This window comes from Heloderma suspectum, chromosome 1, assembly GCF_057233095.1.
Source record: "Heloderma suspectum isolate Gila_16-S chromosome 1, 16-S_ref, whole genome shotgun sequence".
NCBI lineage: Eukaryota > Metazoa > Chordata > Lepidosauria > Squamata > Helodermatidae > Heloderma > Heloderma suspectum.
Genome location: NC_139458.1, coordinates 306005767 through 306031293, shown reverse-complemented (window position 1 = coordinate 306031293; position 25527 = coordinate 306005767). Strand labels below are relative to the sequence as shown.

General features: G+C 41.7%; 1 protein-coding gene across 2 annotated transcripts in view; it reads right to left on the bottom strand.

Annotated features, from left to right (window-relative positions):
• ORC3 (origin recognition complex subunit 3) overlaps positions 1-25527 on the bottom strand; it is a 61284-nt gene that overhangs the window by 30398 nt on the left and 5359 nt on the right. For both annotated transcript variants that reach the window (XM_084827065.1, XM_084827066.1), the window contains exons 3-11: positions 21564-21661; positions 19437-19581; positions 12540-12644; positions 10327-10481; positions 8365-8501; positions 6024-6183; positions 5078-5191; positions 2710-2843; positions 1860-1923 (exon numbers count right to left, since the gene is read on the bottom strand). In XM_084827065.1, the coding sequence (XP_084683191.1) occupies positions 1860-1923; positions 2710-2843; positions 5078-5191; positions 6024-6183; positions 8365-8501; positions 10327-10481; positions 12540-12644; positions 19437-19581; positions 21564-21661 (1112 nt within the window). The remainder of the gene's footprint in view (positions 1-1859; positions 1924-2709; positions 2844-5077; positions 5192-6023; positions 6184-8364; positions 8502-10326; positions 10482-12539; positions 12645-19436; positions 19582-21563; positions 21662-25527) is intronic.

Sequence of the window (25527 nt, the reverse complement as noted above, 5' to 3'; positions counted from 1 at the left end):
TCATACATCACTTTGAACAGATTGCTCCTCAGTTTTTAGTTTTCAAGTGCACAGCCTGTAAAATGTTAATTCTTTTGTAGCTCAGAATACGTGAGAAAACAGAGCACAAAGTTCAGTACTCTAACAGTTCCTAATCTGACATAACGCTGTCACACATTCCCTGTAATTCTCAAAACTGTTCCACCTTTCCGGTGTACTCATCAAAATGAATTCTGACCATCTCTCTTTGGAGACCTATTTAGGATATGCATTCTCAGATGGCATGACCAGAATTCGAGGCAGTCTCCCCAGTAAGTCTCTACAACTTTTTCTTTTTAAATAAAGGAGTTTCCTTGTCTCCTATATTCTTAGAGCAAATTTGCATTTCTTCCTTTCAGACCACAGATATTACTTTCATTCTTCTCAGTGGCTGACTGACATCAGTTAAATTCCCGGTAACAAGTACAGGGCTAGCACTGAGGTGTACACCGGATTATTCCATTTTTATCCTCGTAACAAACCTCTGAACTAATTTACGTTCAGGGACAGTACCGAGCCTAAGATCACGACGTGGACTCCACGGTCTCCACAGTCCACATCTAGCACTCTAACTACAATGCCACACTCCATCAAGTGTGTAGTCATGAGGGGGCCCTCACACTAGAATGTTTACTGGAACTTAAATGTCTATAAACTTTAGTATTTGGCTTCTTTACATGATTACTAGCTAATTACTTTCCATTCCTGGCAATTAGAAAAGTCCGAACCAACAAGCAAACCACATACAAAAGAAAAATAGCAGGCTCAGTTCAGAAACATGATAGTATATTTGTCAACATGCTGATTAGAAGTAAATCCTAAAGGGAAACTCAGCTTTTTGACAAAACGTCTACTAGGGAAAGTTCCAAAGGCTTATTCCATAAAGTTAGGATCAGGAGTGGGGCTTGGCTCAGCCATTTCCTTCCCATTCTCCCCCCTTACCACAAATAAAAGGTAACACCTAAACCAGGAGATCCTACATGCAGTGAGAGGAAGGGGGTGAAAACCTTCCCTGACGTCACTGTGATTTTCAAACAGGCCCCAAGACTGCAGGTAATCAGTGAAATCTCGATTCAGAGAAATTTCTACGATGCAGCTATTATATCTGCTGATGCAACTGCTTCTGTCAGCGGAACAAGGAGGGGAGCAAACCTCAAAATCTGCTCTGGAAGGTTGGGGGACCCTCTAGAGCAGACTCTCCAGGGGTGGGGTTGGGGCGCTGCAGGGAGGAGGATAGAACATCCCGTCACGTGAGCAGATATCCACTCACACAACATCAAATTTCACTCTGGGTTTGTTATATTCATTTACTGTAGAAACAGTGAAACAGTTAAAGCCTTACCATCATCACTGGGATTTCAAGCAAGGTTCAAGTCTCCAATCATGAGAAATGGTTTGTAAGATTAGATTTGCCATTTATTCCAGTAAACTCTCCAATGCAGAATTTTGCTTATGCACAATAATTCATATTAATAATTTAGCTTGAAAACTTTGTGGTGAGATAGACAGATAGAACACTTTTTCAGGCAAGTATATTCAAGTGCAAATGATTGGAATCAAATGCACAGCATTGCACATGGCAAGGTACTGGAAAAACCAGAGCTAGAACTCAATTACTTGGGCTTAAGCAAAGTACAATACAAATGTCTTACATGAATACAGATAAGATAGACGAGACAGACACATCTTGAATTCCTGGCTTAGGTACATATTACTGAATACGTGATATGAAAAATTCAAACAGAATGTAACTCTTCTGTAAAATTATATTGCTTTATATAGAAATATTAAAGTTATCTGGAAGACTTAGTATCATAGATTTTTAAAATCCTAACATTTACCTTTAAACATTCATCATCTGTCAGCAGTACAGTCTGTTTGTTTGATACTTGACTTTCAACAAACCTGAAGGGGAGAAAAAGCTAGTTTCACAAAATGTAAAAGTGTACAAGTTGTTTTAAAAAGTGCTTTCTTCAGGAAATCACTCAACTATGGTATTTTGGATCTTTAGGAATCTTCCCGTTTTGTACTAGGTGAGAGGCTTCTCAAAATGATTACTTGTTGAGAGCATAACTTTTGATAAAGAAGGAACAAACAAATGTTATAACAATATGCATGTGCAATTTTGTGTTTATTTGCTTGATTTATATTTACTTCAACAAGATTCTCTTAGATTTTGCACAACCCAAAATGATTTGAGAAAGGTCAGGATTGTTAACAGCAGTGACAGGAAGCTCAGAGTGCAGAGCAAAGGGGAGAAAAAGGAGTTGAGGTAAGTTCCTAGAAGGAAGGCACATAAAGACCTATCCTTGGACCACTGAAAGTCTTGCCAAAGGCACTCCACCATTTCGTACTGCTACGCGGGCAAATAAATTTTCAGTTTAAACTTCAGCCAGCCTCTTCAGCACTGCAAATAGTTGCAGCACATATGTCAAAGTACCCACTGTGCACATGCACAATCTGTCCCCGGTGTATGGATGGATCCAGTGGAATATGGCCATTTTCTGGAAACAAGATTCTATGCCAGGTTCCAGAATCCACTCTGCACAGTACACACGCAACCTCACAACCTCACATGAAGTCATACACAGCTGCACTATTCACATATAACTAAGTACGCAAGCCTGAACTTCAAAACAATTTCAGCTGAAGATGGGCTTGTGTACAATAGTTCATGTTAGGTTTTTTTACCTTCTAAACGATGGCAGTCTTCGAATATTTTCACACTGACTGTGTGATAAAAAATTTACTCTCTTCTTAGCTTCTTGCAGCTCACAGCACAGCACACTGAGTGGGTGGGAATGAAAATGCTCCAAAAGAGACAGCTGTAGAAACAAGGTAGTCAAAATGTATAATGACTCAGATTTTAAAGTGATGTATCATTCGAAACAAACCAAATATTATCAGCTCTTAGAAAAATAAATCTATGATGCTGAATTAGTATTATGAAACTGCAACCACATTATTATATTTCAATATGGCTGTAAATTAGGTTGCAGAATCACTTGCTACCTTAAAAGGAAACTTAATTAAGGATTTTTCAAAGTGGCCAATAATCAACCCTTTTGCTTTTTCACTCCTTGCCCACACCTCAGTGATATGTAACCAATGCCACTGTTAATCAAACCTATTTACTCAGAACACTAAACATTCAGGGCTGGAACCAGAGTTTTATTTCAATGGTAGAAATGTCCCCAAGTGGATTTCTGGTCAGAATGCTCCTGCTCGGAGAAAGTAGAGCAGGCGAGGAGATTTGTGTTAATCCCTCCTCCCTCTGCAGCCCCAGTGCTATCTTCCCAACTGTTTTGGAGGGTACTCCAGCACTTTGGACCAGGGAGAGGGGAGAGATCGGTAGAGATTGCCTCTTCCCCTATTCATCCAGAGAAACACCTCCACTGGATCAAAAGCCTCTACTTACAGAAGGAGCTCTCCTATCCACAGGTGGCTTATGTTGGATCTAGTCCTTCGGTTAGTAATAGAATACATTTTCAATATGCAATAAGTTGGATTACTTATTAAGCCAGCCCATTAATGTGTATATAATTGATTACAAACACAGATTACAAGTCTGTAGTATATTCACTGAAACTGCTGTTACAGAACAGAAGCGCATATCATCCAGACTCCATGTAATTTTGTTGAAAGGCTGCTCTATACATCCAGTCTTTTAAGAGGTTGCAAAATTTATCATTCCACAAGAATATTTCCTGCTATTCCCCTTCGCTCTCTCTTCTGCCTGAGATTAATCAGCCAAACTCCTGTTGTTGCATTTCAATCCTATGAGACTCAAGCACAGTCCCCAGTTAAACTAGAAACTGTATCCTAACAACTCCTAGGTACAAAATCTTCATTACCCACCAGGAGCCCTGTTGCCTGCAGCAGCTTCCCATTTGTTTAACTGTAGGAAGCAGAGCCAACAGCCACATGCACACTCATTTGCAAGTGCTGATCTGCTGCCTCCATTTAAATAAGTGGGGCTCCCTCCATGGACAAGAGATAATCAGAGACATCTGCTTTGTTTTTGTTTTGTACAGTATATTTTACTATTTTACTAGTGAACAGACCTGGCTTTGTACAGGGTGAAATAGCCCTTAGTTTGATAGAGCGAAGCTTCACGCAAAGTTATGGAGCTGTCAGAGATGGATACAATTGTGCTCCGCCCATCTGAGCGAAGCCACAGCCACTGGCATCCCTAGGCATGGTGCCTGCCACGATGCACCCCTTTAGCCCACTGAGCAAGTGGCCTGCCCACTCCATTCCCCTGGTGCGGGGGCTGTCCCACAGCAGCTGGGAGGGGGCAGCTGTATAACTCTATCCCGGTGCCCTCCTGGCGTCACCCTGTATCAACAGCAAAGCGATGAGCGAGTTAGGGAAGTCTGCCACCTCGTGACTGAAGATGGTACTGCAGGCTTCAAACACACTGAGGTTTAAAAACCAAGTAACTCCAAGGTGCGCACCTTAGGATGCATGTCAAGTTTCAGATGTGTAGGTTTCACCATCTTGGTGCTATGGTGCTGAAAGTCAGATATACACATACCCTCTTTTATTATTATAGAAGATTGCATTTGGGTGAAATCCAGCTAATGCCCGTCCACTGACAGAACGGCTTTGTCAGCAAAACGGGAAGGGCAGCAATTCCTCCTTCCCACTGCAGCCCCACATGGTCCTCAAAATCTGCTCTGGAGGGCTAGGGGACCCTTTGTAGTGGATTTGGAGAACATGGGGGCTGCAGGGGGGAGAAGAGAAAGGGGAAAATTCTGTTGCAAGTCCACTTGCGCAACCTTGGATTATTGTGCAAACTTTTGATTATATTTTATTGTATTTGTATTGCTGTTAACCTCGTTGAGCACCACGTGGTGCAAAGGTGGGAAACAAACAGAACAAATAAATAATATTCTACATGTGCACTGGAGTATATGCTGGGCTCTGGGGTGGGTAAGTGTGTGGGAATGGATGGCCTTGAGGTTAACACTATCATAAAAGGATACTTCAGTCTGATATGCACAGACAGAACGGGGTGTTTTTGGTTGTGGCACCATGACTTTTCATCACTGCTTACCTGAAATCCCTTGATGAAGTTCTGAACAGAGAAATCGTGGTATAAAAATAAGTTTATTAGCACTTGCAGAACTTTCTCACTAAGTTTAAAGGGAAATTGGCTTGTCAGAAGTAGCTGAAGTAGAGAAAAGGAAAGATTAACGCATTCTTTCTTTTTTAAATATGTTTTCATATATTATGACAATCATTTTCAAACTGTTTTCTATGGAACCCTAGAATTCTCCTAAAGTTTATGGGGATTTCTCAATGAGAAGCTCAGTAATGGCAGATACGCTTTTCTGAATTCTTCCACTATCTCCTTTCACGGTACAGTGCAGTTAGCTTTTTTCCCCCTCTAAAGCATACTCTGCATTCAGATGGGGAAAATGGAGAGACCAACAGGCCCCAAGACTAACCCTAGCCAGAGTTCCATGTAAACAGAGCGTGTGTGCTGTAGAATATGTCCAAGAATCTTCTGCAATACATAGGGCAGGGAAGGGGAACCTCTGGCCCAAGTGCTTCTTCCACAGGCCTCACCCCTTCTCCCTCCAGCCCTGATAGAAAACACCCACTCTTATTTCCAATCACTGATTGGAGATAAGAGCTGGGATTTCTCTGCTGAGTGATGTAAGACAGCTTTTCTTCAGCATAATGCAGTAACCAGAGATAAGAGGGCATTTAAACTTAAATACTCTACTATTTAAGTACCTTTAAAGGTATTTATTTAAAGAGCAAGGTATTTAAAGCAGTCCTGTAAGGAGGTGTGTGTACACTGGGGATTCAAATCCAGCAGTGTGATCCCACAGCTCCAGGAAATGCCTGCAACATATAGAAGTCTCTCATATATATATATTTGTATGTATATATACCGCTGCTTTCAGCAACCAACAGCTGTAGAAAGTTTGCCTTATACCACATGTGTTTAATAAGATGCACATTTCCCTTTATAGTTAAATAAAGGCAATTACCTTGTCAATTACTTTAGTCAAGTGTTCCTTGCAAGAAAGAGACTGGAAGAGTTCTATACATAATGAAGAGGAAACCGAGTGAGGAAGTAACTTGTGGATGATCATTGGAGAGGTGGCAATTCCAAAAATGAGCACCAGTGGAAATTCATGTATACAATGACTAAGGCATACAGGAGGGGAAAAAAAGGAGGAAAAAGAAATTTCTATGTAACAATCAGAGGGCAATACATTTCCACCATATCTCTAAGCTCAATAAATTTATCAACACAGTGCTGTAATACTAATGAGATGAGGAAGCAAGCAAACAGGATAATTTTAGAATCCCTCCAAAAAAAACCCAACTGCACCCTTTCGTCATGGGGAAAGAAGCCTTTAATTCTCCCTGGTCATTATAGTTTAAGGCCTGCACAAGGTGATCACTGAGCCATATATCCTAGCCGCTCAGGGGCTTGACAATTCCCCAGTTTTTGCAGTCCCAGGCAGACATCAGAAACAGGAGCTTTAGCAAGCCCTTGGTTGCTTGCCATGGCTAGTCAACTGTTTGATAGTTACAAGTTGTGCTGGCCTGGTCTAGCTGAATCATATATTTGAACAGGAAGATGTATTTGTTATTTGATGCTGAAGTTTTGTTTTGTTTTTTGAACAGACACTGAGAGCAACTTGTGACTGGAAAAGGATTTATAGTCCCTTTTAGAGCAACAGCAGCAAGCAAGATTGGGAGCAGCCAAAGTTAAATAATATTTTGCACCAAGGAGGGCTGAATGCTTTGACGAGTATAAAAATCATCTGAAGACAGACTGTTTCCATATATTTGTTCATTTGCATAATTTATTCTGCTTCTCCTAGCATGAGGAGGGATAAAGTGCTTTGCAGGGCACTGAAACTCTACCCTTTACTCTTGGAAATGCTGCTCAGCAACCCCCTGGCTTCTGAGATTTCAACCAGTAATACTCACACATTTTCACAACCACCTTCACAGCCTTAGGCTTAAACCCAATGTCAAGCTAGTGTCTGCTAGCATGATGGGAATATCTCCCTTTCTCCTCCCCCGTGCACCCCCTTCCTGGTTCTGCAGACGGAACTCCTTCTGTCAGTGGAACACCACAAATAGATTCATTTCTCTGAATGCTGAATTCACTACCCAGTACCAATTTTGTACTTGTGTGTACAATCATGCTGTACACACCGCCAAGGTAAAAGCCATTATAGAGATGTTTATTATACATTTTTCTCTTTATGGAAGCTACTGTCAACCTATTTTGTGTATCAGTAGTGCTTAGACACTTATCACTTCTCTCATAACCGTCATCCCTGCATCAACAAAATAAAAGAAACTTTAATATGCCAGTGTTGAATTTCTCTCATATACATGCCTTCCTTCAGTTATTCTTTATTTGACCTATAGGCCACTTCTCAGCAAGTTCCCACTACCCAAGCCAGCAGTCCTAAAGAAATCCTGGAGATTTTTTCTCTTTGTTTTGTTCTTTAAATACCTTTTGGCTATACTTCTATGAATACTTACTGGGAATAAATCCGAATATGCATTTATAGTCAGACAAAAGCCCCACTGAGTTCCGTGAGACTCACAGATACGTGTTTATACATTTTTGCCACTTCAAAGGCTTACATCTCAGAAAATATGCATAGGATTGGACTATAAACCTGCTTCTGTAGTAACTGTACACATCCTTATAGCCCAGGGCTGGTTAACAAATGGCCTGCGGGTCACATGTGGCCACTGATGCCCCCCGCCCCCAGTGTGGCCTGCCACCACCACGAATACAAAAAGGGTTTTTTAAAAAGGCATCTGGGCACTACAGTGTGCCAAATTTTGCAAGCTAAATTTCATTCATTCATTTCAGTTATTATATTTCTATACTGCCCCATAGTCAAAGCTCTCTGAGCAGTTCACAAATTTTAAAAAAAAACATTAGAATATATTATATAAAGTATAAAAGCATAGCTCCCATGGAGCCCTAAAAGGGTCAAATTTCACTTGCAAACAAGCTAGATTTGGCCTTTGGGGTGCTCTGTAGTCTTCCGGACAACAATTTGTTTCGTTAAAAAAAAGATAATTTCTTCATTCATTTTTGGGTTGCCTGGCAGACTGTGGTCTGTGGGAGTTCTGGGAGGTGAAAATAGCACCCGGATCTCCTGAAGTTGTCCACCCATGCTATTGACCCTGGCCTACAATTTAAACTTCATAGGCAAAACAGAGTCACCACAACCTGCATTTGAACTTATTACAAACAGGTTTTTAAAAAGCAAACATGAGTAAAAATTATCAATTAATTTCCTGTAGAGAATGGACTGGAACCTTTATAATCTCCTGTCGTATTACCTGCTGATGATTATGAAGTCTTGCAGAACTTTGGCTGTGAAACTTTCCACATCCCTGAAAATAACAACAACTGGAGGAGATTCCCAATGTCTGGACGAGAACATTCTTTTTTTGCATGACGTTTCAGTATCAGTTTTCTTCAAAACATAGTGCATATGTTGAAAAATAAGTTGGGAAAACAGAAAAATTAACATATTGCCCCAGGGCATGGCCTGAGCCTTTCTGGATCTAATCAGGAATGGAAGACTGCCTTGAGTTTCATCATGGAAGAAAGACTGCATATAAATGCAATCACTCAGTCAAATGGAAAACTGGCAAGGCATCAAACAAAACCCCTTTCAGAAAAAGACCACACCTTCTGTTAAGGTTGGTCCTGTAATTTACCTCCAGCAAGACTATCTGCAGCAGCAATACAAAATGGAGGAAGACAGACTACTCCATCTATTTCTAAAGTGTGATGTCCATGTTTTGACATTTCAGGATCCTAAAGGGGAGGTGGGGGAAGGGACGGGTAAGAGAAGGGCTCTCTCAACCAACGGCAGAGTCCCCTTACCCTGTAGAAAAAGTGTGTGTGCTTGCGTGAATGTGCATGGGTGAAAATGCCTCCCTACCCCGCCTCTCAAAGGGTTATGTATGTGTACTTCCCTCTTGCCCCAGGGAACATCCCCAGCAGCACAAGACAGCATGCAGGTATTAGACAGGGGGCTCAGAGAAACTGGGATGGCTCAGTGGGAAGTGAATGCAGCTAGCTTGCCACTTAGCTGCCCAATACTTTCCCCCTCACAATCACCTCAAAGCTGATCACTGAAATGAGGGAAGGACTGGGCGCCGGGACAGTGAACCAGTTCGCACAACACGGTGTGGTTTGTTGTGGGTTATTTAACCCATAATGAGCTGTGGTGTCCACAGGTACCAGTTTACATATCCAAGCCCTTCTCAGGGGTTGCAAACCCAATGAGCATGGGTTATGTGAGGGTTAAACAACCTTCACATAACCCATGGTCTGTTCTAGGGGTTGGCTATGCAAAATGGTGGCTACACAGCTGCAGCCTCACTGTGGGTTAAACAACCCACAGTGGGGCTGCCATGTCATGCAAACCTGCTCAGTGTGCTCCTGGTAGAGCTCAGAGCAAAGTTCCTGAAGTCACTGGAATCAGGGGAAAGCTCTTTCTGAATCTAACCCCTCATTCTCCAACAATGGATTTGTTGCAGGGGGAAAGGCTGGGGGGAAGGGATAGAGTACTCTGCTTCCTCTGCCTTTCCTGTTATAATTCCTTGAGGGTACCCATTTCTACAATGAATCTTTCTTTCTAGCTATTAGATGTCACAGTTTAAAAAAAACATCAAAACAGCAGCAATTTATACATTGCTAGATTAAATGATAGCAATGTAGTTTTGCTTTTATTTAAAAATCCAACCTTAATTTTCTTCCCTAAAAATCCAAAATATTCATTGTCACAGGGGGGATAATTATTTTTACTGTCTAATAAAAATACTGAGGTCCCTGCTGCCCCCAGAATTGGTAAAGAAATAAAAACATGTTTGAAAAAAAGGCATCTGTAGTAGCTACAGAGCTACCACTTGCAGTTGCCCACCCCTGCTCTTGCTGAGCGGCTTTGTAGCCAATGCCAGCAACCCACGATAAAATCGCTCTCCCGGGTTCGGATGACACGACAACCCACCATGGGTATGAACAACCCTAAAAGCCATGGATTCTCAGGGTGGCTTGTTCTTGTGGAGAATGCACCAGGTTCAGATGCCATAACAACTCACCATGGCTGGCTGCCCGTGGTCAGTTGTTGTGTCATGTTAACCCAGTCAATATTTGTCTTCATGCTTCCTAATTATCCACACTCCAAAGAAAGCTATTTGGCCACTTGGAGCAAAACAGAGAGAATTCTGGAGTGGGTACTAAATGTGGAAAACAGTTCTGCTATATAAATGGGCAATTCTGAAATTTACCTTTGCTGTGTTCCTATACCATTCAGTAAGAGAAGCCACAGAGCAGCGTATCCTATTTGGAGAGATCTTGGAAGATTCTTCCTCTTCAGATGAGTCGACATCCACATGGCAATCCATCAGCTGAATCATCATCTTCTGCAAAAGGTGTTTTATGCCTTCACAACACAAACACACATATATTTCAAGAGAATGCTAGACTTGTGTGTATTATTGTGAAAGAAAAAGGGGAACTGTATTTTTCTCAATATTATCTGATCTTATGGCTTCACATTATGTTTTACATATGGATCCCCCAAACTAAACAATCATGAGCCAAGGCAATCCAAAGTTTACACCAAAGGGAAACCAAATTCTTCAACCAGGATTGTTCAAATTAAGTACATTTGCATAAAACTGGCTTATTTTGCATAATTTAAAACATCATCAACTCAGGGTAGAATCCATGCATTGCATGTAAAATGTTCAATTGGTGATACCTCCAGTTAAAGATCTCAGGCAGCAAGGCTGGGAAAAGCAGAGGTGCTTAATATGTAACCAGAGCACCTGCTATGCTAGAAAAGGCAAAGAAATGGTACAGAAAGCCAAGAGAATTTCATGATATTATCTGAAGTGCTGCCAAGCCTCGAACATGATTACATAGAACTCATAGTGTATACAGAAGTACTTTGTCTCTCATATGCCCTCTTCTTCCCCATGCCCACCCCTTTGCAAATGACAATGGGCTGGATCTAGCATTTCCTTCTGTTGGCAGCAGCATCCCTTGTTTGTAGAATGCTCCTGCTGGTGGAAAATGGGAAGGGGAATGACTTTCACCAATTTCCCCTTCCTGCAGTCCCTGTCACCACTACCACCACTATTCTGGAAGGTCCCCCAATCCTCTGAAACAGACTTTTGGGGGAACATAGGGGGCTGCGGGGGGGGGGCGCTATATAACCAGATTTACTCATCCCCCATTCTGCCAGAATTCCTCACTGGATTAGAAGCCTTCTACAGAGGGATAGAGCTCTCCCACTTCCAGGAGGCAAATTCTGGAACCACCCCATTGTCCTTTGTGCTCAAGCTGCACTGACAGATGAGAGCGCTCTGTATTGCTAGACCAACATGGTTGCCAACTTCTCTAGAACTAGGATTCAATTTGCTGGTCACCTCGGCATAAACCATACACTGTCACTAAACTTTCAGAATGCCCTTCTGCTCTGGTTCCAATTTAAGCAAAATACTGGAGTTAATGAGGAGACCCAGCATTAGTACCCTGCATAGTGGGGCAGATACTGAGGGTTGCTGGCCCTTCCTTTTATTTTTTCTTTCCTTTTATTTATTTAAAATAGGGAAGCAGACTGATGGTGCTCAAAAGCAAAGCACTCAGTAATGCTGCAGCTGCCTGTCATCTTCATTTCCCCAGAATGCCTCTGGCCAACCTACTTTAAAAGAAAAAAAAAAGAGGTAAAAGAAAAAGGAGCACCCATTTCCAGTGATGTTTGGTAAATCGGGGGCGTATGTCTGGGGGGGCAGAGGGCATCTTGCCCAGGGCCCCCTCAAACCTGCCTACTAGATAGCTTAATTTATTTTTAAAAATTGTTGAACAACACGGGGGGAGGGGTTGGCCTGCCTTATTTAAAAAATAGTAGATGAGTGATAAAGCTGATGTAGATACTTGAAACTCTGAAGAATGTAAGCAAAATCACTTGTAAAAAATGACTGAGTGCTGAGGTAGTGGGCTGCCAGTTCCTGACACCTGGAAGTGGGGGGGGGGGGTAAGAGCCATAACACCATTTTCAAGTCACTACGTTTTATTTTGAAGAGCTGTCATTCTGTCCACTAGAATGCTTCAAAGTTAATGGAAGCTTATTAAGTTTTTCCACTAAAGGAAGATTTCTCCATAGAGTACAATTTATGCACTCTGTATAGTACAGAGATTTAAGAAATGACAGGTCAACAGCAGTTGTTGAGAAGGTGTATATATAAACAACAGTTTTGTTTCAAGTTTAAATGATAGCAGCCTCGAGGCAAAGAGCCTCATTAGGAAACACGATGGCTTTTCTACATCCAAATTCCACTAATTCAGTTAGACCATTAAATACACATTGATGAAAACAATCTTTGATTGTCAGCACAAATGATGAAAAGCTCTAGATATGCTATTTTCTAGCAGTATGTCCTATGTTGTTGATGCCACTTACCAACTGAAAAAGCCAAGTTACTACAATATTTACCTGGGCATTCTTTGGACCTCAGTGACACTACAAAAGGAGTAACATCATCTTGAAGAACTTCAGAGAGACTTTTCAATGTCAGGTCATGGTCTGTAACATTCACACCTAGGAGGAAGATGTCTCGATTTAAAGATGTATCAGAGAATGTGCCTGAATACAGCCAGTCTTCAAGTGCCACACACACACGAGGGGCAGTTCACAGACTGAGTGGTTCAGATGGCTTGGTATTACTTGAACACATCTGGCTGGACTCAAACTCTCCTCTCCTCTGGAACAATCCCTCCCCCCTTTCCTGGTTTGAAGCAAATTGTACTTTGCTGTTTTGTTGAAATTCCCAACTATAGTTTGCTTCAAAGAAGCAATTATTGTCACATGTGAGGGAAGGTAGAATAATAGAATAGTATGGTTGGAAGGGGCCTAAGACCATCAAGTCCAACCCCCTGCTCAATGCAGGAATCCTCGTCAAAGCATCCCTGACAGATGGCTGTCCAGCTTCATCTTGAATGCCTCCAGTGTGGGAGAGCCCACCACCTCCCTAGGGAATTGGTTCCATTGTCGTATTGCTCCAGCCATCAGGAAGTTTCTCCTGATGTTCAGCCGGAATCTGGCTTCCTGTCACTTGAGCCCATTATTCCATGTCCTGCACTCTGGGATGATCGAGAAGAGATTCTGGCCTTCCTCTCTGTGACAACCTTTCAAGTACTTGAAGAGCGCTATCATATCTCCCCTCAGTCTTCTCTTCTCAAGGCTAAACATGCCCAGTTCTTTCAGTATATCCTCATATGGCTTGGTTTCCAGTCCCTTGATCATCTTCGTTGCCCTCCTCTGAACCCTCTCCAGTTTGTCTCATCCTTCTTAAAATGTGGTGCCCAGAACTGGACACAGTACTCCAGATGAGGCCTAACCAGTGCTGAGTAGAGAACTAGTACTTCATGTGATTCGGAAGCTATACGTCTATTAATGCAGCACAAAATAGCATTTGCCTTTTTTGCAGCCACATCACATTGCTGTCTCATATTCAGCTTGTGATCTACACCAATTCCAAGATCCTTCTCACTTGTAGTATTGTTGAGCCAAGTATCCCCCATCTTGTACCTGTGCATTTGGTTTCTTTTTCCTAGGTGCAGAACTTGGCATTTATCCCTATTAAATGTCATTCTGTTGTTTTCTGCCCAGTGCTCCAGTCTATCAAGATCACTTTGAATTTTGCTTCTGTCTTCCAAGGTATTAGCTATCCCACCGAATTTAGTACACAAGCCCTGGCTCAGGCAAGTAAACTGAAACACCCTATGCTGCTGTTCATGCAATAATTGCAATTTTCACTTGTCAGCTCAATCATATGAAAATGCTATTACCAGTTATATCATAATCAACACAGATCAATGTCCCCTAGCCAGTCAGACAACTGTGCAGTAATGAACCAAGCTAGGATAGTGCCACATTATTTCACAAGATGAAGTAAGCTGTTACATAAGAAAGCTGAAGACACTGTAAATCATCTGGTCTTTAAGATGGCATCCTCTTGCTTTTATAGAGGCGCAATGCCACTTCTGGAATGTATCTTATGTTGACTATCATTTAAAATAGAAAATCTAGACATAGCTTCATCTGGCTTGTCATAGTGACAAAAGATGTCACATAATCTCTCTCTCAAGGGAAAGAGAAGCCACTTGAAATCTTTTATTTATTACTATGTAGTTTCTCTTAATGATTAACAGCAAGCATTAATTAGTATTAAGTCTGCATTCCTATACAGACTTACCTGGGGAAAAGTCCCATTGAACTCAATGGGGCTTACTTACATGCATAGGATTGCACTGTAAAGTTGACAGGAACACATAACATATTTGAATAAATGAGGCTGCAGTAATATCTCATGTAGTAAGTAGCTATGCCGAACCTGCTATTCTATAACACTTACTCGCTTTATTTTGTTACATAATAAAGCCTTCAAGTGTAAATTGAGTGTCATGTGCATACATGCACACTTATTTTGCTATATTGAGTGATTACCAGCAAATTTACTATAATTCCCTACTTAGCAGAGTCTACTGCAACAAGATTCTTGTTGTATTCCATCCTCTTTGCCAGGTATAGTGTATTTGCTGATAAACATAAAGAGTACACAACATCTCAAGCTAAACTTTTAACCTAAAAGGTTTAACTGAAGAGATTCTAACCTCATATGTTTGTGAGATTATAAAGAGCCAATAAGCAGTAATGCAGTGGGACAGACAGGTTTGCTTCTCCCAAGACCCCAAAGGCTGTAGAACAGAGCTTCTCAAATGTAGCCACACTGAAATTTCCTAAATTCAAGACACTGAACATCTTTATAAATTGCTAAGGCAACATCAGGAGGGCAGTGCTTGCTTCTTTTTATCCCCAAAGGAGGGTGAGGTAAGGTAGCATTTGGGAGAACAGAATGGACGCATTGAATCAAACAGGCACGTGATGCAAATCAGAACTATGCAAACAACGGTGGGTAGAGCATGATCCTTCAGGTAATCAAGAGTTAGACTGGGAATGCAAGATTCCCTGAGACTGGTAAAGAGGATCAGAAAAACAAATGGGGGAAGAACTCAATCAAAATGCTGAATGTCCCGCCCCCGTCCACCACCCAATCAGTTCTGCTGAGAAACCAGCTTCATCAGGCTTTGCCTCTCTACCAACTGTCATTCAGCAGCCATTCCTTCAGGCTGTAGAAAAAGGAGAGACAGGAAGCGGGACCACTCCATCAGATTAGCTAAGAGACCAGCAAGTTTTGGTTCCTCCTCTGAATTATTTTCATTCCAGCTGGTTGGGATAAGACCAACAACGTCTGACTGCATTACAGCATTATGTGTGGTTACTGTAAGACTCTTGTAACATTAAGAATTGGTGCCCAAGTTTTCTTGTTTTCCTTTTCCCTCCCTATCCCTTTCTCCTTTTGTGTCATGTCTTTTCAGATTGGAAGACGGAGTGGACTGTCTTGTTTTATTGATCTGTAAGCCATTCTGGGAGCCTTTCCAGTTGAAGAGTAGGGTATAAATGCTTTCACTAGGTAAATAAATACATGCTTCTCAATAGAAGGAAGATTCCATCACTTGAACTAGGCCAAGAATAGTGGCCTAATGTATTACCTATTGTCTTTGTAGTATGCAAAGAGATTAGGACAGCGACAATATCAGACTATTTGAAGAAAGCTGCAACTAGATTTGACACCATTGTGGTCTGGTTTTCCCATCTATTGTAACTTGTCTTCTTATACCCAGAATATTTTGAGTGGGGATGGGTAACATGTGGCCCACAGGCTGCATGCACCCACCCTGCTGATTTTGCAACCCCAGCTGACCCTGCCGCTGCTGTATTTGCCATGGCAGCAGCAAACCCCCCATAATTTTCTAACAAAACAAGGCACACGGTGAGTACATGCCTTGTTTAGAAGCACAATCATGCTCCTGGAGGCATCATGAGTGCATAATTCTGCTTCTAAACAAGGAGTTCACTCCCCATGTGCCTTGTTTCTGTGCAAAATCGTGGGGGGGGGGATGTTTTGCCACTGCTGTGGCAATTTTGGTGGTGGCAGGGGTTGGTGTGACCCTAGGCTGCACTAGTGAACACAAATTATAACATATGAGCGCAATGCATTGCATGTTTACTTAGAAGTAAATCCCACCATGTTTAATAGGGCCTACTTTCAGGAAAGTGCATATAGGAATGCAGCCTGGAGCAGATAAAGTGATCTGAAAAAAGTACACATTTTCTTCTAACTCAGAAAGACAGGCTCCAGATAAAACTCAGGAACAACCAATTTTTCTTCCTTGTGTGTCTTCACTTGTTTTTTGTTTTTAAATAGTCAATATATTTCCCCCATTCATTTTAGTTACAGAAAGGAAAGCAAAATTTACAAGTACATCAGAAGTTGAAGGAAGGCCAAACAAACTGTGGGCTGACTGATCTAGACAGAACCATCTTTCGTCAGGAGATGCAGTCTTAACTGCTCAATGCCTATTTTGCCTCCATGTCCTCCAAAGAGATTAACTGTGGCCAAGTAATCAGCAAAGTCAACATTAATATTTGAAGGGCAGAAGTCTGGATAAAAAAAGAGCTGCTTAAATAATATTTCACTACCTTTAATTAAACAAAGCCAGCAGATACTTTGCAATGAAGAAACTGGCTGTAGACATTTGAGACGTTAACGACAATATATCTGAGAAATATTGTAGGACAGAAGAGGTTCCAACAGATCAAAGACACAGACATAGTGCTTATCCTCAAAAAAGGAGAAAGGAATACCAGAAACAGGCCTGTTTGCTTAAAGCAGGCATGGGCAACTTCTGGGGATTGGAATTGCCTCCCCCCGGAACCCACTGGGGGGCACACCCCACCCCCACTGCTGAAATTGCTGCTGCTGAATTTGTTACTGCAATGGCAGCAACAACTGCTGTGAATTTTGCCGCTGCCACACTGGCAGCAACAATTCAGCAGGGGATGGGCAGGGTGGAGTGCATGTGGCCCAGGGGCTATGTGTTGCCCCCTCCTGGCTTAAAATCTATCCCTGTGAGGTTATTAGGAAAAAATGTAAAGTAGCTCATTTGTGAACATCTAGAACACCACAAGGAACCAACACTGATCTGTTAGAAATAGTATAATGTATTTTATTTCAATACAGATTTTAATAGATCAATACAGACAGGGGGGTTCCAACGCTTATGATACCTCATTAAGAGGCTTACATGTCAACTGGCTCTTAGATAAAAAGAATGGAGGGCATGCTCTTAAATCCAAAGATAAATGCAAAACGGAGGAAGAGCTGCAACCATTTCAGGATCAAAATAAAAAAAGGACATTTATTCATTGGATATGATCCAAACAGCATGCAACTAATCCTGCATACCCAGTGGGGCTTTGGACTTGTGCTTCAGCAATCTGTGTTATTTATCACACTGCTTTTATAACTTGACCTTTCAAAAGCAGATTGTGGTGGAGCGGTCTGCAGTTTGAAGAAAGGAGTAAAAAAAATGGGGATGTCTAAAAGATCAAGGGCTGTTGACTTAGCAAAGGCAAACGTATTACATCCTAGGAAGAAAAATGCGGTGTATAGAAAAAAATGGACAATGCAAACCTATACATGTCTATTCAGAAGTAAACCACATTAGATTCTATAGGACTTACTCCCAGGTAAGTACAGGATTGTGGCCTTAAATAACTGGTCTCTGGCTGCATTCACATGTAATGTTAAGGCATGTTTTTTCTTGACCATGGTTTGTTGCTTTCTGCCATGAATTGTCTTGCAGATGAGTAAACAAACTACTGCTAGTTTTCCCTATTTTTAGTTTGGTTTTCACTCGCCCATTTCACTCGCCCAGCTTTGTTTGCAGGCTGCTCTAGCTGGGCACCTCTGTTTCAGGGTGGACAGCAGTGCAAACAAGCCAGGAATTAATCATGGTTCTAGGTTCAGACATCACAAAAAGTGATGGTTTAAACAAGCCAGACTTCATAAATCTACAACAAACCACGGCTGCTATTTTGGGCTTGCAGCTGGTTAACAAACTATGGTTTGTTTGCTGAGATGGGTTCGAATACAACAAGCCAAATTTCTACAAACACACTATGGCCTGATTCACATGTAACACTAAGCAGGGTGGGTTTTGTTGAAATCTGGATTGCGATTTGGCTCCCGAGGCCAGTCAAAATCTGTGGACCCTTAGCATTTTATTTCGACAACAATCTTCGAACTGGAATGACCTGGAGGTTATCTTATTATTTCCTTCAATTTTCAAGAAATATAATTTTATTGTCACCTATGCTTTCAGAGAATTACTATGGCTTCTCTGCTGAGAATGATTTAGGGATTACAGGACAAGGAAATAAAGATGATTTAGTGATGCACTGCTATGGAAAAAGTTAGCCTCAGATGTAATCAGTATCTCTTGCTATATGAAGGATTCACTTCTACTCCTACAAATCTTCTTGAACTGGAAAAGAATCTTGATTCCTGTTCTGATAAGGCAGTAACGCCACTTACTGCTTATGGCAAATATACAAGAAGTTCTCATCATGTATGGTAACACATGCTGAAGAAACAGCAGAAGAGTTAAAGCAAGCAGAATTACCAACTGTCTCTCTATCAAGGCCAAACTAGATGAGATGGTAGCAGATCTGTCTGTTAAACACAGATCTGATCCAATCACATAGGAAGGGGGGGTGTGCGTGTTCAATTTTAAAAGCAAAGAGGGTTGTGCAGACCCCTCTCCCTTTGTCCCCTTTTCCCACAGCCCCTCTCTCCAAGCATTCTTTTCCAAACTAAGCTGGTATCAGAGCTTAGCTGAGACAGAAAACTCTTTAGAGGACACACTGCAACCAAGGAGAGAAACCATAGTCTGCCAGTGTGTCTTTTGCTGCTAAAACTGGACTCACTACCCTATGTGACTGAGGCAAATCTGGGTTCAAACATATTGGGCAGCATCCAACAGATACTGTCCAAGCCTACTGGCCCTGGTGCATGCGCAGCCCCTACTGCTGGCAGCCATGACGTAGCGCTTTCAAGAGGAAATGCCACAATGAGCAGAAATGCTCATTTCTGGAAGGAGCTCGACCTGCCCCCTCTAGAAACGAGCCATTCTGCTCACTTCCCTTGGAAGTGCTACATCATGGCCACCCCACTGCCGACGGGGCTGGCCATGTGCGCACCAGGGCCAGTGGGCTTGGGCCGCCTGCACAAGGGCTCCATGGGATACTACCCTCTGATCTGCAGCCATCACACATCTGATTTGGCCCTCAGTATTTTTTTAATCTCATGATCCTTAGCTATAATATAGTAAGGCTTCTAGTTTCTTTTTCATGTTAATATCAGAACTCAAACCTAAATTATGGCAGTTACTATTAAATAAATTAAAATACCAGACAAAGCATTACCTAGAACAACACCTGCAGTAGGAATTTCGCTAGACTTCATCCGACAAGCCCATTCTGTTTTCTTCTCTTTGAAATCTGAATGAGATTGTCTCAAAAATCTTATGAGGTTATCAAATAGTTTTTTATTCAGGTCCTCTTGTAGTTGCTGTTAAAAAGAAAATAGGCACAGAACTTTCAGTTAGACACCAGAGTGAAAACACCTACTTGTCCTTCAATTTATTTTTTAAAAATAGCTCGAAAAGATTAATTGAGGTGTAATTACATACAATTACTTAGCTGCCTGACAACTGTTTAGAAAAAAAAGAATTTATTAGGTAATCCAAATAAATGCTTTTCCATGGTCTCCTGAAATGTTCCAATCAAATATCAACAATTTATGGTTGCTATTTAAGTTTGACAGGTAGAGTACAGGGACCTTAAAAAAAACATTCAGAGAGGGAGAGGGATCAGTTGTGGAAAAATTGCAACTGACTTAAGTCAGGCGGTATATCCCTTAAAGAACAAGGATTTGATCCCTTTAGAAGTTCTGAAGAGACAGAAATTCTTCTTCTTCTTTCACAGCAAGGTTGTATGTTCAAATGCTCCTCAGCAAAAAGGCAACAAATCAAGAAGTAGGTGACATGGTAGGATACATCTTGTAGCATTAGTATAATATGCACAAACACAATCCATCTTGATTCTGTGAACCTTAAGACAGAGAAAAATGTATGGCAATAACCAGGGACAAGAATTTGCACCATGGTAAGATGCCCTTACTCTCACCAAATACGTCCAGGCAATTATCCACCTCTGTTCAGGGCAGTCTCAAGCCCCTGAGTACAGATGGATCCTTATAATCTTGGATAACCACCAAGATGTATTAACTTTACATGATAGCTATGTGTGTAGGATAATATAAAATGTACACTTTGGAATATTCTGACAACATGAAGACAAAGGAGCAGCTACTGGATGTCTCAACTTCCCCAGTGTGTCTGTGTGGATTAGCTACCCAGATCAGGAGGAGCAGTCGCTCAAAGACACTAGTCATTACTCAGTTTGGGTAATTGTATGAAATAGTCAGCTTGCTGATTTTTGAAGTAAGAGAACTGATTAATGTACTTGGCTATTGGTTTATTTAGTTGCGTTAACAAATAATTAAATTTCTGACTTCTTTGACTAGAAATCAGACTGGAATGCCATGCCTCAAACAAATAAAGTTTTGTGTTGAATATTGAATAAGGGATTGGACACCCACTGCTTTGACTGGCAACAGATTTTTGTGAAACAACAGTGATTGGGAAGGAGGAATGACTGCACACCTCTTAAACTGACCTATCACCGTTGGAATAACATCACCCTCTTTTTAGGTAAAGAAAAAGCTACTTCATGTTCTAGCAGAATGCTCAAACATAGTTTGACAGCTTTTTATACATCTTGTCACTATGGTTTATATTTGCTTGTGCTGTTCATGCTATTTTCCCCACACCTATTCTTACTTGCATGTTTTCTGCTAGTTGGATGGGGAGTTTGCAGCACCACAGTCTAGATATGTAACTGCAAGACTACTACAAAGGTCTTATAAATAGGAAGGTGGAAGGGAACTTATGAAATGTTTAAAGTGAGTATTCCAAATATGCCTGCTGACAGTGGAGGAAGGGGACAGGGCAGTGATTTTCTTTTATTTTTCCTTCCTCCTGCAGCCCCCAGGGTCAATTCCAAAACAGCATGGGTGGCAGCCTTCCAGAACAGCATGGGAGGTGATGCTAGGGGAGGAACGGGGAATTGGAGTGAAGCGTCATCTTGTGCCCCCTTTCTCCAGCAGGAAACTTCCACTGGATCCTGGTTCTCTCTGCAAACAGAAGGACCTCTTTATGTTCACAGAGGGGCAAGCCTCGATCTAACCCTGTGATTATAGATAGATATCCAAGACACTTATACTCAGCATGCAAAAAATCACTGAAAGTGGTTAAGGAGTAGTTCTGCTACAAAACATTGCTCAAAGTCTTGCTGCTTCACCTGCTATGTTCCAAATAAAATGAAAGACTGACTGCTTCATTATTCAGAAAATTTTCAAAGCTCCCCACCACACACACCAAGACAGAACTGACTTAAATCATAGTTAACAATAAAAGCAGCAGCACTCACCTCTGTTTCATATTTAATCTGTTTCCATAACAACTGACAAGTATCAAATCGTAGCCCACGATCCTCTGAGTCATTATTACCTTTACTGAAGTAGTCAGCTAGAAAAACAAGAGTGAAAAAGATGGCAATCACACTCAATATTTATAAAACAGAACTTGTCTCAAGGAGCAAACTTGCAGTGCAACAGATCTGTGGAAAAAAAATTGGGTTAATTTATTTCCACTGGAGAGATGTAAATTAACTGAGAGTTACACCTGCTACCCAGAGAAAGCTCAGGAGGAAATAAAACACTCAGAAATACAGTCAGGGCCAGAAATATTGGAACAAGGATAACTGTTTTGCCAGTTGGCCTCTGTACACCACCACAATGAAGTTGAAAGGAAACACACCCAGATGGGAGCAAAGTCAGGACTTTCAGCTGTAATTCAAGGGGTTTGACAAAAGTGGGGCACTAGCCATTCAGGAAGGACAGCCAGTGGCATACGCACTCACACACCCCATCGTTGGTGGCTCATAAGTAATGGAAGGAATGGCTGACAAGCAGCTGCATGGCCAGGTGTGGCCTGTTTCCTGGGTACCCCATGATCAATCAAGCAGATAAAAGGCCTGGAGGTGGTTCTAAGTGTTACATTTGCATTTGGTAGCTGTTCACTGGAACTCCCAACATGAGGTCCAAAGAGGTGTCCATGCAAGTGAAGGAGGCCATCATTAGGCTGAGAAAACAAAATAAACCCATCAGAGAGATAGCAAAAACAGTGGGAGTGGCCAACACAACAGTTTGGAACATCCTGAAAAAGTTAATTGCCAGTTAATTCCTGAAAAAGAAGGAATTAACTGGCAAGCTCAGCAACAGCAAAAGGCCTGGAAGACCATGGAAGACAACTAAAGTGGATGATCGCAGAATTCTGCTCCTGGCGAAGAACCCTTTCACAACATCTAGCCAGCTCAAGAACGCTCTTGAGGAGGTAGGCATGTCATTGTCAACATCTACAGTCAAGAGACGGCTTTATGAATGTAAATGCAGAGGCTTCACAACAAGGTGCAAACCACTGGTAACACTCAAGAACAGTCAGGCCAGATTAGCCTTTGTCAGCAAACACCTAAAATAGCCTGCCTAGTTCTGGAATAAGATTATCTGGACTGATGAAACCAAGATTAACTTGTACCAGAAATGATGGGAAGAGAAAAGTATGGAAAGAAAAGGAATGGCTCATGATCCAAACATACCACATCATCTGTCAAACATGGTGGAGGCAGTGTTATGGCATGGGCACGTATGGCTGCCAATGGAACCGGGTCACTGGTGTTTATTGATGACCTGACTGCTGATAAAAGCAGCAGGATGAATTCTGAAGTGTATAGGGCTATACTTTCTGCTCAGATTCAGCCGAATGCTGCCACGCTGATAGGACACCGCTTCATATTGCAGATGGATAATGACCCAAAACATACAGCAAAAGCTACCCAAGAGTTTCTCAAGGCAAAGAAGTGGGATGTTCTTCAATGGCCAAGTCAGTCACCTGATCTCTACCCAATAGAGCATGCTTTTCACTTAGTGAAGACAAGACTGAAGGCAGAAAGACCCACAAACAAGCAGCAGCTGAAGGCAGCTGCAATGAAGGCCTGGCAAAGCATCTCCAGGGAGGAAACTCAGCATTTGGTCATGTCAAAGGGTTCCAGACTTCAGGCAGTCATTGACTGCAAAGTATTTTCATCCAGGTATTAAAGGCGATCCTTAAGTTTGAAATTATGTTGGTTTGTTCCATTACTTATGAGCCACCAGCAATGGGGTGTGTGTGCATGCCACCGGCTGTCCTTCCTGAATGGTTAGTGCCCCACTTTTGTCAAACCCCTTGAATTACAGCTGAACGTCCTGACTTCGCTCCCATCTGGGTGTGTTTCCTTTCAACTTCTGCTGGACTGTAGCTGTCCTAGAATATAAGATGTAAGCAGCCTCCTTTTCATATTTGTATGAACAGGTATCCTTCCCTATTTTTTATAAAAGCACAGTTGAATTCCTTACTTGTCCTTCATCAACTTGTCTAAGTAGTCACTCATCCCTCTAAGTCGTCCTTCATTTATCCACAGGAAATTGGCTCTATGAAGAAGCCACTTAGTGCCAAAAAACCTATTCTATAGTTCTTCCAACATACAAGCCTACATCTCCATTTTAGGTATTCTAGACCACTCTAACCTTCATGCAGAAGAGACAGAAGATCCAAATATTCAATCCTGCTCCAGAAAGATACTGAGCAAATTAGGTCATCTTTACTTGTATTTTAAAAGCACTCTACTGAAGGCAACAGTTCTTCCAAATTCCAGGTGGCTTTTGGCGATAACTTCTTGGTGAGGAGCCACATGGAATCAGAGAGTAGTATCCAGCAGGGGCCGTGCAGGTGTGGCCAGTATACATGTGCCCAGCCAGCCCAGGTCCACACACAGCCCTTATTCTGCAATACAGTGCTTCCGAAGGCAAGCCCTGATGCAAGTGAAAATGCTAGCTTCTGGAAGGAATGCGACCTGCCCCTTCCAGAAACCAGCATTTTCCCTCGTATCGGGGCTTGTCTCTGGACGCGCTATATTGTGGTTGCATGCGACCTGGGCTGGCAGGGCTGGATGCGAGTGCATGGCCCCTACTGGATATTACCCAGACTGTTAGTAATGGCTTCTACATGCATTTGGCTTCTCTATATCCAGCAAGCCCTATTTTTTTTTCATCTTTTTAGGGCAAGTGGTGAGCAGCACAACACATATGGAATGCGTGTGCAAGATTGGTTTCCATGTACATTATTCCTGTACACCTGAGGAAACCGCTCAGAACTTCTGATGCATTACTTCTGATTTCCTGGAATGTTACATTGTTTCCAAGTTTGTATTTAAAATCTGTCTCCCTGACTCCCCCAAGCCCTGCTGGCCTCTTAAAGGGGGGCACTTTTTCCCTTTCCCCTCCCCTTGTCATTGATGCTTTTTTGTTTTATTTTTCCTTCCACTGGTTTCAATGGAAGGGAAAAATAACAACACTAGCTTCAAAACCTCCCCTGATCCGCCTCTGAAAAGCCCTTATTTCTCCTATGGAGAAGGAATTCCACAGTACCCTGTGGTCTCAGACCAAAGGATTGCACCCTTAATTTTCTTTGTTACTTTGTTTTGTAAGGGGAGGGATGATCCAAAGCGAAGTGAAGCAGAAAAGAGCAACACTGGAGAGAAGACAAATGTTTCCATTTCTCAAGTTCCAGTATGCCAAGGCTTAACCTCTACAAACTATCATGGCGGCTGGTTGGAAGAAAAACCCTGTACAGGAAAGGCCCTATGGAAATTTCCTTTTGCATACAAAATATATAACAAAGAGATGCAAGCCTGGTTGTAAGACTGAAGAACACTGTAAATCAGCCTTCCCCAACCTTGTGCCCTCAAGATGTTTTGATCTTCAACTTCCATTAGCCTCAGCCAGCATGGCCAATAGTCAGGAATGCTGGGGGTTGCATTCCAAAAATCTGGAGGACACCGGGCTGGGGAAGACTGGTGTAAATAATACTCTATTTAGTTGTAAATTAACATGGTTTAGTGGACAGATGTGCACCACTGTTTAGGAATATATGAAAAAGTATCAACAGGAAATCTGATTTCAATATTTTTCTTGCTGACAAATCATTTACTTAAATTGCCTTGATTTAAATCAATCTAACCTGCATAGGGGTCAATCATTCACAGGGGGAAGTTGGTGAGTGACAGTTTTTCAATATTATCCTAACACTGGAAACAATGACAATTTTAAGTGCAACATTTTAGATCTTAAGGTATGAACATCAAATACCACAAGATCAGTCTCCAAACTTTTTTGATTGCACACCCCAATCAGTAAAAAAATTTTGAGCACGCATGCCCAATATATGTATATTTATTTATAAATGATATACATATACTGCTGCACTAATATATTATGTACATTATAAAACATACACAA